General features: G+C 36.9%; 1 protein-coding gene across 3 annotated transcripts in view; it reads right to left on the bottom strand.

Moving 5' to 3' along the window:
• Positions 1 to 18,572, bottom strand: part of ATL1 (atlastin GTPase 1) — a 60,832-nt gene that overhangs the window by 10,557 nt on the left and 31,703 nt on the right. For all 3 annotated transcript variants that reach the window (XM_037054268.1, XM_037054267.1, XM_037054270.1), the window contains 3 exons: positions 18,181 to 18,237; positions 3,176 to 3,268; positions 1,970 to 2,108 (listed from right to left, as the gene is read on the bottom strand). In XM_037054268.1, the coding sequence (XP_036910163.1) occupies positions 1,970 to 2,108; positions 3,176 to 3,268; positions 18,181 to 18,237 (289 nt within the window). The remainder of the gene's footprint in view (positions 1 to 1,969; positions 2,109 to 3,175; positions 3,269 to 18,180; positions 18,238 to 18,572) is intronic.

Raw genomic sequence — 18,572 nt, 5'->3', positions numbered from 1 at the left:
AAGTAACTGTACGTCCTTTGAGAACAATTGTGCTGAGAAGTTTATGCCACCGTCTCACCACCCTGGCACAATGCAGATCGGCCACAGTATATTAAGCAAATGTCTGAACTCAGTGGTGTACTGAATGGGAGGCTTACAAGTAAACAAGTCAGAAATGTCTTTGTACTACCTGGTATTAACTACAAAGCAAACATCCAAGGAGCTGGTGATTATCTGTTAGGGAAGATGAACTTCTGTTTCCCCATACCTCTACCTCCACCCCCCACTTTTTTTTTAATGAGTTGGTTTGAAATCTTAAAATGTCAGACATGCCTCTGTTGAAGAGAAAATTACATACTATTAGCAAATATTGGGTTGGCCAAAAAGTCACTATGGTTTTTTTCTGTAAAAATAAGAGACACACATTTTTTATTTTCACCAATAACTTTATTGATTTGGATATTTTAAATATGTTGGCTATCTCTCACGTGGTATAGTGTTGATTGTTCTCAATTAATGTCTCAATTTGGTAGCTATCAACTTCAGTGGATCTACCAGACCATGCAGCATTGTCCAGTGAGAAAACGCAAGCATGAAGCTGCAAACCACTTCAGACATGTTCAGTCAGTCCCAGCACCTTTCTCTGTACACTGCACAAATCTTTTCTTATGGTTCAGTTGTGTGGTTTTTTCAAGATGTTATTTTTATTTTATTTATTTATCTTTATAGGGGAAGGGAAGGAGAGAGGAAGAGAAATATCAATGTATGGTTGCCTCTGGTGTGTCCCCTGCCGGGAACTGGCCTGCAACCCAGGCATGTGCCCTGACTGGGAGTCGAACCACGATCCTTTGGTTCGAAGGCCCACGCTCAATCCACTGAGCTACACCAGCTAGGGCCTCAGTTGTGTTTTTACCTTTCTTTTTTTTTTTTGGTCATAAAATCTCTTTAGTTTATTTAAAAACAGCAGTTACTTCTGTTGAGTTTATTACCCAATATTTCCAGGTTTAGTTGTCATTAGTGTTCACAAATTAATTCATTTGGAGCTATAGAAGCTCCAGTATTATGTAAGATTGTTAAACTATGTCATTTTGAAAACACACAGTTAGGCCCTTTTTCCTCTTTGGCGTCCTCTCCCAGTATGTGGCACACATACAGAACATACACATTTCATTCTTAGGAACTTAACCAAATGCCATGTGGTTTTCAAATATTAACTTCATGAAATAATAAAGCATAATATGCTGAAAATATTTCTTATTTTCTCCTACCTCCAATATTAAAATGGCTACACAAAAATTCACCAATTTTGATGTTTTTCTTAAATGCATGCTGATATGAGAGCTGCCCCAAAACAATCTTAGCAAAATTGTTTTGAATGAAGATAAAGACAACCAAGTGCCATCTCACAGAAAAAACCAAATGAACATTTTGGCCAACCCCAAACTATTTGAAAAACACTGTAGTGCTTTTGGTTTTAAAAAATTGGTCCTCATCCAGCAGAGGATTTCACTTTCACTGAAGCTTTTCATAATTTGAAATTAAATTCTTTATTAGCTGTTTTAAAGAGCTTGAATTCAGTACTACGCAATATTTCAATCTCTAATTATGTAACTTAATGCAACATCCCAATAATATAGACATCTATTTTTCCCCTTTAATTTAAATAAGAAAAATTAAACAAGAAGAAATTAAGGAGAATTTCTCAATGCACGGGGGTGAGGGGGAACCTTGGTAAAAGGATGACAGTCACTGCCTCCCAAGCAGACACAGGACTTAGCCCGTTTCCTGTGTGCATCCTCAGCACCCACCGAATCCCACAGTTCACCAAGGAGATGGATGTTCTAGCACCAGCCTAGGAATCCCAATTCTCCCGACAGTTTCTAATCATCAGCCTCACGTAAGTGAATGAACTAAACAAGCAGTGGTTTGCCCAGACATTTTTATAATCAGACTAAGTGATGCAAATATATTCATTAAAAGACAGACAAACCTTTCAGTTTTCCATCAAAGTTTGGATTGGTAGCTACTTTTAAGCCAGGATGAGGTAGCAGAAAACAGGAAATTTTGGTGAAACAGGAGTGGATGTGTTTTCGAACATTCTGCAGTTCTTCGTGCTGGTTCCCTGAGACCTGCAGTAGTAAATCATCCTGAAGTTTGAACTGCTGCCGATATAAACTGAACCCCAGAGAATTCTGTGGCATCTTATATTTTCTATCTAGTCCCACAATTATAAAAGTGACATGACAGGGCTGATAACTAAATAAAGAATAAAATCTTGGGTTAATTTGTCATACTTATAGCATAAATATGACATTATTATCACAATTAGTAAGTGTACATTCTTGTGCCAACTCAGACGGGCACTCTCATTTTGTAGTACAAGTCAGTGGAGCTTTACTCTGGCTAGTTCCCGCAAGTTCCGATTTTAATTCAAAGTGCTCATAGGAAATATGAACAGATCATAACATATTCCTCCCTTCTTTTCAGGAGATATTCAAGACAGCTTCTTGTCACCTGGTAGGTATACATTTAAATTCTAGAAAGGTATCTGAATAGTTGAGAATTGTATCTTTTTTCACATGTATTTAACAGTTAATAGTACAAATTACCCTAAAAGTAATTATAAACCTAAAAAACTAAGCCCAGAGATCCTGATTATAAAGGAGCTTTTTAAAATCTCAATTTTGCGGGGGGGGGGGCGGTTTCTCAGTAGATATTTTTTGTGACATCTGTTCAATGTGAATCATTTGATATAAAACCATCATGACATCGAAAATGAAAAGCTTCTAATTTTACTTTGTGTAAACTATCAGCAAAATGTTCTAAGACTGGGGATTGCAAAAATTAGATATTTCCTTTAAATTGACTTTTAAACCTCTACTAAAACATGAATCCAGATTTTTGCACTGTTGGTTTTGAACTAATTCAATTCTTCAAATTAAAAGTTTTGTTTTTAGGAATAAATTATTGCTTTATAGATAATCTATTGTATAAAGAACTCTATCTGTATCGTAATTATTGAAAATATTTAAAAGTATAATTCTGAAAGTATTAACTCTATCTTAGCATGTTCATAAAGAGACTATGAGGTCAAATGATGTTGTGGCTACTGAATATCTATTCAGGAAATCATTTGACAAAATAAGTCTATAGATTACTACTGGCAAAATTTCATGCACCTAAATATCTAACAAACCTTGAGGCGTTTTTCCAAGAATTTGGAGCCACCGTCAGATCCATATGAAAACTCGTATGGGAAACTCCAGTCTCGAACAAGAAATATCAGGCTCTAAGAAATAATTAGAAGAAAGGATTGATAAGGGCACTCTAAGTTGCCTCCTTCTGCTTTTTACTCAAAACCAATTAAATTATATTGTCACTTATATAGTATTATTTACCGCATTATGGAACTAAGAGCAAACATAAAATCTTTGAAAGTTTCTGAGCAGTCTCTTCTCTGTTAGATCATCTTATTCCCACTAAGTGTAGACCAAAGCTGCTAGAAAACGGATGATAGTACCAGAGTGCTATTCAGCCAATGTGAGGGCATCTCCGTCTCCCATTTCTTGGTGGAGTGCATTCCGCTTGGCAGTTTTAACAGCTTTTTATGAAGATTCAAATTTTATTCGAGGAAACCTTTCTTCTATTATCTGTTTAGATATGTTTCCTCTATTACATGTGTCCCATCTCCTACAGGGGCTCTCTTTATGCATTAATGGTATAAAGAGGGGTGGGAATCCAAGTATTGTGGGACCTGAAGCCTATAGAATCTGTGGGGAGAGGGCTCAATAAGAAAAAGAATACAAAATTAGGCTTGAAAGTGGATATTTATTTAGAATGACAAAAATAAATAATTCAAAGAAGCTGACAAATCTCTCTCTCTACACCCCCTACTTCACAAACACTCCAGAAAAATAACTAACATATCATTGTAATACATTTTTCCCCTACAGTTACTGGCTGCAAATGATTTGAACATTTCATATGATGATTCTGAAATATTTTCTATTAGAAAGCTAATTCACTCTTTTTTCTAACAAGGCCAAATTTTTTTTATTATAAAACATTTTTATTAATACTTTAGAAATGTTTCAGCCTCACAACTTTTATTTGTAATGTTATGGACACTTTTCATTTCCCATCTCTCACAGAGGGATAATAATAGAACCCACCTCACAGGTCTACTAGATGACATAACATATAAGGCATTTAGAACAGTGCCTGATAAATAGTGCTCTGTTAGCTATCTGATTTTGATTTTAATGGCCAAACACTATTTTAGCACATGGATAAACCATAGTTTATTTTGCCATTCTCCAAGATGGCTTCCAGTTTTTCCACTACTCTAAGAGTTAATAATCATTCTTGAATTTAAATATTCATTCACATCGAGAAGGAATTTATCAAGGAGTGTTTCCCAAACTAGAAAAATGATCTGGGAGGTTTTTAAAACTACAAAATTCTTGGGCTTCACCCCAGACCTATTGAAACCAAAGTAATACTAGCTTGTGTATATTGAGTTCCTTTCTCACTAGAAGGAATTGTACACACAATAGTTCATGTATTCCTAAGAGATGGGTTATAATTTATTATTATTTTCAGAAGAAATATATAAAAATCACCTCCACTCTCACCTGTCATTAAGTAACTTTCTCAAAGTCACACATCTAGAAATGGAAGAGTCAGCATTTAAACTTGTTTTACTTCAAAATCTCTGCTGCACTGCCCCTCAAAGTTAAGTATGAAACGTAGTTTACAATTTGAGGGCTGATTACAGTATGCTTTTATAAATTAGATTAAAAAATACTTTAACTTTTAGTTTCTGAAAAAATGTAGGAAATTGAGAAAAAAATATATTTTGTAAAATTAGCTGTCTTTAAATGTTCTTTCTAAAAGTTTATATATTCTGACTTTCTAACTGAATCTTTTAGTCTTGTCTATTAAAATTATGTCTTTTAACTCTCTTTTAATCTTCAAGTTCCTCTTCCATCCCGTATTTTCCCTTACTGTTAACCTGTTGGAGAACCTAGGAATTTGACCTCTAGAGTTTCCCATAACTTGGACCTGGTTGATTGCATATTCATTCAGCAGTTCAACATGTTTTCACAAATCGGCAGCTGGATACAGAGGCTTAATCTGACTCAGGTTCTACTATGGGAAGCACAGTGTCCCTTTATCAGGCATCATATAGTATATGATTTCCTCTCCTTTGATGAAGTCATACCATCTTCATGTGAAGCTCAGTTTTCAGTAGAGGTCTCATTAAGGGCTCATGGGAACAGTATTTTTTTGCATTCTTACATATTGATAACATTTTGTGCCATTTATATTTGAAAGTCAATTTTGCTACAAATGCTTGGCTCACATCTTCTTTTTTTAAAAAGGAATGCTTCTTAGTTTGCATTACGGATATTTCTTGTTTCACTAAAGTGGAGCCTTCTCTCTCTCTCTCTCTTTCTCTCCTTATTTTGTGGATTTTTATGAGGAAGAGATTCTTATATAGAGAAGAATTTACAAAGACCTATATCCACTACCTTTAAATAGCCAAGTATCTTTAAATGTAGATATTTATATTCTATTTATATAGAATAAATTCTATAAGTATTCTATTATATAGAATATATATTTATATGTAAATATATATAAATATCTACACTTAAAGGTAGTTGGCTATTTATTTAAAGGTAGTGGATATAGGTATTTGTGAATATATAAATATATTTAAATATCTATAAATATATTTAATTTCCATCAAAATTTTTGTCAAAATAAAATGACAACCTGTATTCAGAACACTTATATCTACAACATGTGTTCTGAAAACAGAAGTTAGCTAGGAAGCAATTTTGCAAAACAGAAATTCATGAACCAGGATAAATGAAACCAAGTATGTCGGTTTGGCTATACTTTGCATTTTCTTGGGAAATTTTTAGTCTCATTTCTTGGTTTTTTTCACTGGACACCTTCCAAAGTCTACATAATGAGGACCATGTGTAGAATAGCATCACATATAAAGTCTTATTTTTTCAAATCAACAATCTATATCCTATTTTCTATCTATAGTGTCAAATTCCCATGTTCCTAATGTTCCCATCCAACGTGCTGGTCAGCTGGCTCTCCAACAACAAAATGCCTTGATTTGTAGCATTTGACACTTTCTGTGATGTAAGTATACACACCATGGCTGACTTCAAGCTACTAACTATTTAATAATTGGCTTACCTAAGTCCTGAATATTTTACTAATTAGCTCTTATGAACTGGTATAAACCAGCTAATAAGCACACCCATTGGTTCCATGCCCTTCCAGGATAATTTGTATGATTTACATTTATCATGCATGGAATTCTATGAATCTTGGTCCTTATTTCAAAAGCCATCAGTTTTCTACACTGCTGAATCCTGGTTTGTTCATACATATAGGTAGAGATAAAAATGAAGGTTATAAATTATCCAAATTTTCTCAGAAACATTTGAAGCCATAAATACATTTTTAAATAAATTTTCTTTTTTCTTTTAAGATTTTATTTATTTATATTTTTAGAGCGAGGAGAAAGGAAGGAGAAAGAGAGGGGAGAAACATCAATTTGTGTGTTTTCCTTTTACACGTGCCCCATTTGGGATCTGCTCTGCAACCCAAGCATGTGCCCTGACTGGGAATCGAACCAGTGATCTTTTGGTTTGCAGCCTGCACGCAATCCACTGAGCTACACCAGCCAGGCCATAAATACATTTTTTAAATGAATTAAATCCATTTAGGTAACTGGGGCAAAAGATGGACCTATGCTGTATCCTATAAATGATCATATATACTTTTAAATCCTGAAAAAACATTATCGCCTTTGTTAACTTTCCTTTGGAGACTATATTCTTTAGGAAATTATTCAAAATGAGTGTCACAGCACTACTATGAGTAATAGTGAAAAATATCCAAATGCTTAACAATTGGGAAATGGCTATACAAATTATGGCATATTGCAATGCCAATATATAGCTATTAATATTACAAATATGTGAAGTATATCAATACATGCTTTATGTTGATTGTAGAGGTGACATGGGTTCACAATAGAAAAAACTGAATATTCTGGAGTGAGGACGAGGATGGAAATGGTTGGTGCTAAGAAAGCTTGCTAAATTAATCAAACTTTTATTTAAAGTTATTGTAGTTTGGAGTTTTTCCTACATGCTTTTTCTATTTTAAGTATGAATTATTTTGCTGCTATCTTTAATGTTCTGAGATTTAAACATATTTGCATTTTATCTTTTAATTGTATAATGTCCAGTATTCCTTTGGTTTGAATTTTGTTGCTTTAATCTTAAATATTTATAAATAGCTTTGGAAGCCACTTTTGCTACTACTTAATGAGTTTCTCAATCCAATTTTAGACACTTAGATTTACAAGTCCAAAACTGTTTAGGAGTTAGTTCACTCCAATTTAGTGAAAAATTTTTCTTTTCACAGACATTCATAATGCCAATAGTTTACTAACAAGTGATGATCTCTTAAAGTTTTTCCTATTATTTGTTTACAGTTCATATTTTTAACCCAAAACAGTAACTCACTCTATCAACTGATATATCTGAGCATTGGTCTCATTTGTTTTATTTTTAATATATCTTATTATGCTATTACAGTTGTCCCATTTTTTCTCCCCTGTACTCCTCCTCCCACCAGCATTCCTTAGTTCATGTCCATGGGTCATACATATAAGTTCTTTGGTTTCTCCATTTACCATACCATTCTTAACCTTCCCCTACTTTGTACCTAGCATTTATGCTTCATATTCTCTGTACCTTTTCTCCAATTCTCCTCCTTCCCCCTCTTTGCTGATAACCCTCCATGTGATCTGCATTTCTGTGAATCTGTTCCTGTTCTAGTTGTTTGCTTAGTTTGTTTTTGTTTTTTTTTTAGATTTGGTCATTGATAGCTGTAAGTTTGTTGTCATTTTACAGTTTGATCTTCTTTTCTTTTACATTTCTTTTACATCTTCTTTTACATTTTTGATCTTCTTTTTCTTAGATAAACAAATCCCTTGAACTTTTCAGGCAATAAAGGCTTGGTGATGATGAATTCATTTAACTTGACCTTATCTGGGAAGCACTGTATCTGCCCTTCCATTCTAAATGATAGCTTTGCTGGATAGAGTAATCTTGGATGTAGGTCCTTGCCTTTCATGCCTTAGAATGCTTCTCACCAGCCCCTTCTTACCTGCAAGGTTTCTTTTGAGAAATCAGTTGATAGCCTTATAGGAACTCCTTTGTAGGTAACTATCTCCTTTTCTCTAGCTGCTTTTAAGATTCTCTCCTTATCTTTAATCTTGAGTCATATAATTATAATGTGCCTTGGTGTGTGCTTCCTTGGGTCCAACTTTGGGACTCTCTGAGTTTCCTGGGAGTCTATTTCCTTTGACAGATTAGGGAAGTTCTCCTTCATTATGTTTTCAAATAAGTTTTCAATTTCTAGCCCTTCTCCTTCTCCTCCTGGCACACCTATGATTTGGATGTTGGAACGTTTGAAATTGTCCTGGAGGTTCCTAAGCCTCTCCTCATGTTTTCGGATTCTTGTTTCTTCATTCTGTTCTGGTTGAATGTTTATTTATTCCTTCTGGTCCAAATTATTGATTTGAGTCCTGGTTTTCTCCCATCACTGTTGGTTTCCTGTACATTTTCTTTTATTTCACTTTGCATAGCCTTCACTTTTTCCTCTATTTTGCAACCATACTCAACCATTTCTGTGAGCATCCTGATTATCAGTATTTTGAACTCTGCATCTGATAGGTTGGCTATCTCTTCATCCCTTAGTTGTATTTTTTCTGGAGCTTTGATGTGTTCTTTCATTTGGGCCATATATTTTTGTCTGTGTGCACCTATTATGTCATAAGTGGTGGAGGCTTAGGTATTCCCCGGGGTGGGGGGCAACCCACTTTACTGCACTATGGTGCTATGTGTGGGGGAGGGGTCTGAGAGGGAACAATGCCATTTGCTCAGCTCTCTGCTGGCTTTCAGTGACTTCTCCTGCTACCTGTAAGCAAATTGGACCCTTCTGGTGCTGATTCCCAGGTGGGTGGTTTTGTGTACTTCCTAGGACCCTCTGAGTCCTTCCAATGAACTTTCCTGAGAGGCTGGAAGTTTCTCCTTCTGCCTCAACCACCACAGATTTTTTCACTCAGAGGTTTTGAGGCTTTATTTCCTCACGCCTGAACGCTGGGTTGCATGTTCTGTCTCACTCTCCAGTTGTTCCTCCAAGTTTATCTGCATGCAAATATGGGACTGCCTGGACTGACAGCTTGCCCACCCACCCTCCCCCAACCCGGTCCTCCAGCCATCGTCCTTTCCCCTCTGGCTGCCTGTCTCCACCCCTCCTACAGGTATGGATGAATGTTTCTTCTTTAACTCCTTGGTTGTCAGAATTCCATATAGTTCAATTTTCTGGCAGTTCTGGTTATTTTGGTTTTCAAATTTGTTGTTGTCCTCATTTGGCTGTGCAAGGAGGCAAAGTGTATCTCCATCTTGGCCATAAGTCATTTGGTTTTAGTATATCTGACAAAGCGTAAGAAGCAGTGTTACCTGCTGATAAGACTTAACATTCCTTTCCAGAATTTACAGTGCAGTTCCCCAGTCTATGCCAATGGATCCTGAGAGTAACAAATTCAGAGAAGAGAAAAATCAAAGCAAGTAGCCTATTTACCATATAACACTTCAACTATCAGCCTGACAAATGTTAAAAAGACACCAGAATCTAGTAGGTATTGTAAACCATATAGAAGATTGTCAGAAAGAAATGGTTTTATTCTCCTTTCCCCACCCCTCCCCAGACCACAGGGGAGAGATTCATACTCTCTCACAGCATACCTTTGTCTCTCCGTGTTAAGACCCCTTTTTCTTTATTTTACCATATTTCTCCCAGATCCCACTCCCATTTCTCAAGTGTCTGCTCTTCAATCAAATATGTAGAGTATTTTAAGTAATCATAAATAATAAGTTATAGATCTCAAACTTTTTCCTGCTCTATTCAGTATGAATTTTAACACTATTATTCATGCTACTGTATACATACATTGCAGGTTCACTCCCATTGGATGTTGCCGATATTCCAGAGTATGCTCTACGCCATACTTTATGTATCCATTCTTCTAGTGATAGACACCTAAGTTGCCTCCAACTCCCCATTACTTCTACTGCTCTATCAAGGCTTCAGTGGGTATACATGTACATTTCCTCTGCTCCACAGAATGGCTGCTCCAGTCTGCACTTTCACTAACAGGTCCTGGTACTCCCATTTATCCAAATTCTCTCTATCATTTTTGTATTAACCACATGTTCTATTTTTTGCCTATTTAATGAATGTAAAGTGGTATGTCTATTTTAACTTTTATCTGGTATCAGTAAGATTTTGCATTCTTCAAAAATGTGTTAGCCATTCAGGTTTCCTTTCTGTGGATTGCCTATATATCTTTTGCCTCTTTTTTATTTTATTATTATTTTTATTGCTGTTGACATGTAATTGTCTCCATTTTCACCCCACCATGCCCCCCCCCGCCCTACCCCTGCCCTACCCCTGCCCTACCCATCCCCGCCTCCCACCCTTGAACCCATCCCCTTTGGCTTTGTCCATGTGTCCTTCATACATGTTCCTAGATGGCCCCCCTATTATCACCTATCATCCTTTTCCCCTCTCCTGTCTGGTTACTGTCACACTGTTCTTTATTTCAGTGTCTCTGGTTGTGTTTTGCTTGTTTGTTGATTAGGTTCCACTTATAGGTGAGATCATACGGTATTTCTCTTTCACTGCCTTGCTTGTATAACTTAGCATAATGCTTTCCAGTTCCATCCATGCTGTTGAGAAGGGTAGGAGCTCCTTCTTTCTTTTCTTTCTCTCTCTTTCTTTCTTTCTGCTGCATAGTATTCTATTGTGTAAATATATAACAGTTTTTTTATCCACTCATTTACTGATGGGCACTTAGGTTGCTTCCAGCACTTGGTTATTGTGAACTGTACTGCTATGAACATTGGGGAGCACAGGTTCTTTGAATTGGTGTGTCAGGATCCTTAGGGTATAATCCCAATAGGTATTGCTGTGCTAAAAGGCAGTTCCATTTTTAGTTTTTTTAGGAAATTCCATACTGTTTTCCACAGTGGCTTCACCAGTCTGCATTCCCACCAACAGTTCACTAGGGTTCCCTTTTCCCCACAACCTCTCCAACATCTGTTGCTTGTTGATTAGTTTATGATGGCCATTCTCACTGGTGTGAGGTGATATCTCATTGTGGTTTTAATTTGCATCTCTCTGATGGCCAGTGATGCTGAGCAACTTTTCATATGCCTCTGGGCCCTCTATATGTCCTCCTTGGAGAAGTGTCTGTTCAAGTCCTTTGTCCATTTTTTAAAACATTTATTTATTTATCTTTAGAAAGAAAGGGAAGGAGAGAGGGAGAGAAATATCAATGTATGGTTGCCTCTCATGCGTCCTCTGCTGGAAACTGGCCTGCAACCCAGGCATGTGCCCTGACTGGGAATTGAACTGCGGTTGTTTGGTTCACAGGCTCACGCTCAATCCACTGAGCTACACCAGCCATGGCTTTTTGCCAATTTTTAAATTGGGTTGTTTGTCTTCCTGGAGTGGAATCGTGTGAGTCCTTTATATATTTTAGAGATAAAACCCTTGTCTGAGGTATCATTTGCAAATGTTTTCCCATACAGTTGGTTCTCTTTCCATTTTAGTGCTATTTTCTTTAGCCATGCAGAAGCTTTTTATTTTGATGAGATCTCATTTGTTTATTCTTTCCTTTATGTCTCTTGCTCTCGGAGACATATCAATGAAAATATTGCTGCATGGAATATCTCATTTTCCTGCCTATGTTCTCCTCTAGGACTTTTATGATGTTATGACTTATATTTAAGTTTTATCCACCTTGAATTTATTTTTGTGTATGGTGTATGTTAGTGGTTGAGTTTAATTGTTTTTGCATGTAGCTGTCTAGGTCTCCCAACACTATTTGTTTTTTTAAAATATATTTTATTGATTATACTATTACAGTTGTTCTATTCCCCCCCTTCATTCCCCTCCACCCGCACACTCCCTCCCCCACTATTCTCCCCCACTTAGTTTATATCCACGTGTCTCAAGTTCTTTAGATTCTATATTTCCCCCACTATTCTCGCCCTCCCCCTATCTATTTTCTACCTACCATCTATGCTATTTTCTGTGCCTTCTCCCCCCTTCTCCTCCTCCCACCCCCCTGTTTCTAACCCTCCATGTGTTCTTCATTTCTATGGTTCCACTCCTGATCTAGCTGTCCTCTTGGTTTGCTTTTATTTTAGGTGTGGTTGTTAATAACTATGTGTTTGCTGTCCTTTCACTGTTAATAGTTTTCATCTTCTTTTTCTTATATAAGTCCCTTTAGCATTTCATACAGTAAGGGCTTGGTGATGATGAACTCCTTGAACTTGACCTTATCTGAGAAGCACTTTATCTGTCCTTCCATCCTAAATGAAAGTTTTGCTGGATAAAGCAATCTTGGCTGTAGGTCTTTGGATTTCATGACTTGGAATACTTCTTTCCAGCCCCTTCTTGCCTGTAAGGTCTCTTTTGAGAAATCAGCTGACAGTCTGATGGGTACTCCTTTGTAGGTGACTGTCCCCTTATCCCTTGCTGCTTCTAGGATTCTCTCCTTCATTTTAGTCTTGGCTAATGTAATTATGATGTGCCTTGGTGTGTTCCTTCTTGGGTCCAACTTCTTTGGCACTCTCTGAGCTTCCTGGATTTCCTGGAAGTCTATTTCCTTTGCCAGACTGGGGAAGTTCTCCTTTATTATTTGTTCAAATAAGTTTTCCACTCATGGCTGTTTCTTTCCCCCTTCTGGTACCCCTATAATCCGGATGTTGGAACGCTTAAAGATGTCCTGGAGGTTCCTAAGCCTCTCCTCATTTTTTTGAGTTCTCATTTCTTCATTCCTTTCTGGTCGGATGTTTCGTTCTTCCTTCTGGTCCATTCCATTGATTTGAGTCCCATTTTCCTTTCCATCGCTATTGGTTTCCTGGACATCTCCCTTCATTTCAATTAGTTTAGTCTTCATATGTTCCTCTAATTTGTGACTATAATCTACCAATTCTGTGAGCATCCTGATAAATAGTGTCTTAAATTGGGCTTCTGAGAGGCTGGCAATCTGTTGGTCACTTAGAGTTATTGGCTCTGGGACTTTGAGTTCTTCTTGCACCATCGTTTGGGCTGTTCATGCCTGTTAAGTAGCAGGATCAGAGCCCTAAAGTGTTCACTAGAGCAGGGCAACTAAGTTGCTGGGTTGTGACATTGTATGTGGGGGCGGGGTCAAAGAGGGACAATGGCTTCCCTCTGCCGCCTGCTGCCGAAACCCCCACCGGCACCACAGCCACCACCGTCACCAGGGCCACACGCCCCGCTCCACGGCACGCGAGTGTGCCACCGCTGTCAGCCCTCCACCACTGGGTTCGCCCCCTGGGGCCTGCGTGGTCCGTCTCACTGTGCGCGAATGTGCGACCTTGGTCAGTCTGCCCCCCACCCCGACTGGTTCCGGGCTGCCTGCGCACCTAGGTCGGGGGATCTGTCCTGCCCGACCCAGCTCCGCTGCTGGCTCCGCCTCTCTTACCTCCCCGTTGAACGGTTCGTAGTTGTCAGACTTCCGTATAATTCCGTTTTCTGGTCTTTGGGTGTGTCCTAGTTCTCCAAAACTTTTGTTGTATTCAAACTTGGTTGTGGGAGAAGGCACAGTGTTTCCACCTATGCCTCCATCTTGGCGGAAGTCTAACACTATTTGTTGAAGGGGCTATTTTTACTCCATTTTATGCTTCTGCCCCCTTTGTCAAATATTAATTGACCATAAAGACTTGGATTTATTTCTGGGCTCTCTATTCTGTTCCACTGTTCTCTGTGTGTGTTCCTGTGCCAGTACCACACTGTTTTGGTTACAGTGGTCTTGTAGTACAGTTTGATATCAGGTATTGCGATCCCTCCTACTTTGTTCTTTCTCAAAATTGCTGTGGCTATACAGGGTCATTTACAGTTCCATATACATTTTTGAAATGCTTCTTCTATATCTGTGAAATATATCATTGGTATCTTAATAGGGATTGCATTGGATCTGTAAATTGCTTTGGGTAGTATGGACATTTTGATGATATTGGTTCTTCCAACTCATGAACATGGTACATGCTTCCATTTATTTGTGTCTTCCTTAATTTCTTTCTTCAGTGTTGTGTAATTTTCTGAGTACAGGTCTTTCACCTCCTTGGAAAAGCTTATTCCTAGGTACTTTTCTTGTTGCTGCAGGAAATGGAATTTTTTTTCTTGATTTCTGATTTGATCTTTCATTGTTGGTGTATAAAAATGCCTCTGATTTCTGAATACTTACTTTGAGCCCTGCTGTGTTGCCAAATTCACTTAAGACTCTCTTTAAAAATTAAGTGCAGTTTATAATTTTTCAATGTTTTGTTTTTTAAGACTATTTTAGAGCATTTTTAATTGAGAGGAAAGTATTAAGGATTGGCCAGTACCACCTGTCCCTGCACATGCAGAGCTGCCCCATTTATCAACATCACTCACAGAGTGGTACATTTTTTAAACCAAAAGTGACCCTGCATTGATACATCATAATCACTCAAAATCCACAGGGTTCATTAGTGCTGTACATTCTATGGGTTTGGACAAAGGTGTAATGACATATACCAATCTTTATAATATCACATAGAGTATTTTCACAGCCTTAAAAATCCTCTGTCTATTCATCTCTCCATTCCTCACCACCCCCACCATCCTCAGATCTTTGTCTCCATTTTTTTGCCTCTTCCAGCATGTCATATAGGTTGGAATTATACAATATGTAGCCTTTTCAATTTGACTTATGTCACTTAATAATATGTATTTAATATTCACCCATGCCTTTTCATAGACTGATAACTCAGTTCCTTTTTAAGCACTGAATAATATTCCACTGTCAGGATGTACACAATTTATCCATTCACGTACTAAAGGACGTTGTTTTTCTTTCTTTTAATTTGTACTTACATAACTGATTTTCTGCCTTTCTTCTTTTCTAAAATAAACTTTTAGGGCTATATTTTTCCTCCAACTACTGTCCTCATTATAGTATTTATTTTCAACATGCACAATTTTAAAGCATTTGGTTCACAGTATTTTCAAATTTTTATTTTTATTCTGAATTGATTCATGAGTTATTTTTGAAATATATATTTAAATTTCCAAAATATGCTTTTTTAAATGAACACTTTCTTATTAACTTTTACCTAAAGTATTCTGTGGTCATAGAACAGGTCAGTATGAATTCAGTCCTTTGAAATTTGTGGAAACATGCTCTGTGGCATTGTATGTGGTAAATCCTTACAAATGCACCCTGTATGCTTAAGAACAATGTTTATTCCCTGTGTTAGGTATAGTGTTTCATACATGTCCCATAAGACAAGTTTATTAACCCTGTGTTTCATCTTTCTCTTGACCAATTTTCTATTTGTTTGACCAATCAATAGTTAGGAAAGCTGTATTTGAATGAATTTAATCATTTCCTCTTACAATTCTACCAATTTTTACTTTATATGTTTTGAGACTATTTGACATACATATTTAGAATTCTTACATTGCCCTGGTGAAGTGAACTTTTTGTTATTATCAACTTCTTTATTCTAAATAATTCTTATTTACTTGAGGTCTCATATCAACACAGCTACCTAGGTTTTTTTCACGTAGTATGTGCTTGGTATATCTTATTCTTATGTTTTAGTATGTTTCTTATTAATAACATATAGATGATTAATTTGATCTTTATAGAAACTAATAATCTCTTTTTAAAATATTTTATTTATTTATTTTAGAGGGGAAAGGAGGGAGAGAAACGTCAGTGTGTGGTTGCCTCTTGCACACCCCTTACTGGGGACCTAACCTGGCCTGCAACCCAGGCATGTGAACTTACTGGGACTCAAACCAGTGACTCTTTGGTTCATAGGCCTCTCAATCCACTGAGCTATGCCAGCCAGGGCAGAAACTAGTAATCTCTTTTCCCTGGTGTTTAAATCTATATTTGTTGAAATCATGAACACATTTGGACTTTACCATCTTGCTTTGTGGTTTCCTTGTGTCCCTCTTTTACCTTGCTTCTCTTTTTTTCTAGTCCTTTTTAGAGTGGCTGCAATATTTGCTTGTTGTTTTTGCTTTTGCTAATGCCATTTCCATTTCCATCCTCTATGGCCCTGGATGTACTACATTCTAGTTCTATTATTCTTATGGTAATTCTTGAAATTTTAGCAATCACATAGTATAATTTTTTAAAATTCCTAACTGATACGAGAAACAAAACTTACATTCTATTTTGCCAAGTATTTTGGTTCTGTCTTTTTTTAACTACCATAAATTAGAACTTATTATTTATATATGTGTGTGTATTTACATTTGCTTATGTATTTACCAATATGTTTACTCACAACTCATTCTTGTATTATTAAGAAACATCCTTTTATCTCTAGTAATGCTTTTTTCTTAAAGTTTATTTCATTTGATATTAATGTAGCTACAATAGCTTTCTTTTGTTTGGTGTTTACAGGATAATACTCATCCAGTCATTGGCCTCTATCTTCCCTCTGATCACAATTTTTTACTGTTGTTAATACTCCTTCATTCAAATAAATTTTTGATTTTCTGTTGAGTTTTTTTATTGTTGTCAGAAAGAAGGTAAATACAAATTATCCAATTTTCTATTACTGGAAGCATAAAACATTCATCCCTTATTTCTGAAGAATATTTAATGTGCTCCTATGGTAGTCTGTCTCCAATAAGGCTCCCAAGATCCCTAAGTCCTGGTATTCCCACCTCTGTTTAGCCTCCTTCATGCTTTTCCAGGGGTAGTCTGTATGACCAATAGAATTTGGAAGAACCAATACTGTCTTCACTTCCAAGATTAGAATATAAGTGTTGCTGCTTCTCTCTTGGCTGCCCTCTCCGGCAGTAGAATCACTTACTCTGAAGGATGCCTGTTGTGAGCAGCCCCTACAGAAAGGTCCATGTGCGGAGGAATTGAAGTCTCCTGCCAACAGACACAGTGGCTTTTGGAGCTTAGAACTGGACCATCCAGTCAAGTCTTCACAGAGAATGTCTCCGGCCAAGACCTCTGAGCAAGACCTCTTGAGAGACCCGGAGCCAAAACCACCCAGTGTAAACCACTCCAGATAGATTCCTAACCTCAAAAGCTGTGTGAGATAATAAATGTTTATGATTTTAGGATGATTTGTTATATATCAACAGATAATCAATATAACTCTTTTAAATTATTTGCCATCTGAGCCATTAATTGCAGCCCTTTGTTAGTTGTTAAGTTTCCTTGTGTGCTCACATTCCTCAAAAGGCATTATCCATTTTGACTGGCAACATGTATCTGAAGGGAGAGGCTAAATTCTAGGGCTTTGCGTGAGCCCCCTCTGATAAGCCCAGGCTGAAGCAATCCTGCTTCAAGTACACAGTCTTCGGTGGTTAAATCTCTTCCTCCTCTAGTAACTGTTTTTAAGGGCTGTTTGACTTAGATATAATCTCTTGGTTCTTGATATATAATTATAGGGGTAGAGGACCAGAGTATCTGCTTATACCACCCAATTGAAGTACAGATATTACCCTGATATTATCCTGCTGTTCCCAGCAGAGGCTGAGCTGTTTGTCTGTCTTCTATGACTCAGTGGAAGAGAGAGGTAATGGTTCCCGCAGGTCAATGTGTAAGAAAGAGAACTCTGAAGTCTGTTTCTGGTGCTCAGCCAGCTTTTGCTGTGGCTTGTAACCACCTTCTGTTGTGCCAGGAGTATTACTTACTTGTTTTTAGGGTTTGTTTGACGAACTTAATGTGTGTGTGTGTGTGTGTGTGTGTGTGTATGTGTGAGACATTGCGAGAGTTGGGTTTAGGGGAGAAAAGCTGATATTCTTGCAGAAACTAAAATATCTAGTTCATTCTTTTATTTTCCCTTTCTTTTAAAAAGATACAATTTGATAAATTTTTATTTCCCTATTTCTATCTTCTCCAATCATCAAATAGCATTAAAGAGGTATTCAAACAAGCTTCTTCAATGAAATTTTAAAAAAGAAAGGAGTAGACCATCTCAATTCATTAAAACACTTGCTTATGGCCTTCAAAAAATTTTTAAAAGAATTTACCGTCATTTAACCTGAACTCACCTGAAATGGCTTCAGGAATGTTTCCTCCATGGCCAGTCTGCCATACTCTGTGAAAAGCTGGAAGGAAAATCAGACACACAAACACATGCACAAAGAAAACTTCAGTATCTGCAAAGTTTAACTTCTTGGCTTTCTTCCATTTATATTTTTCCCCAAAGCTGTAAGATAATACTATATTATTAAGATTATACTAATCATTGTAAGGAACTAAGTAGATAAAATAGTACAGTAATTAGATATTTTAAAGTTAAGGGTATATAAAGTATATTTAAGAATAAAGTTTGCACTTTAAAGCTAACACCTTTTATATCTAGAGTATAGAACAGTTTTGGGTTTGTTTTTGTTTTGTTTTTTTTGGTAGGGAAGATGAGGAGGAAAAAAAGTTAAATGAC

Source organism: Sturnira hondurensis, unplaced genomic scaffold (assembly GCF_014824575.4).
Source record: "Sturnira hondurensis isolate 20B ecotype Veracruz unplaced genomic scaffold, ASM1482457v3 Scaffold0008196, whole genome shotgun sequence".
Classification (NCBI taxonomy): Eukaryota; Metazoa; Chordata; class Mammalia; order Chiroptera; family Phyllostomidae; genus Sturnira; species Sturnira hondurensis.
Note: the sequence above shows the minus strand (reverse complement) of the source record. Positions and strands in the feature narration are given on the sequence as shown.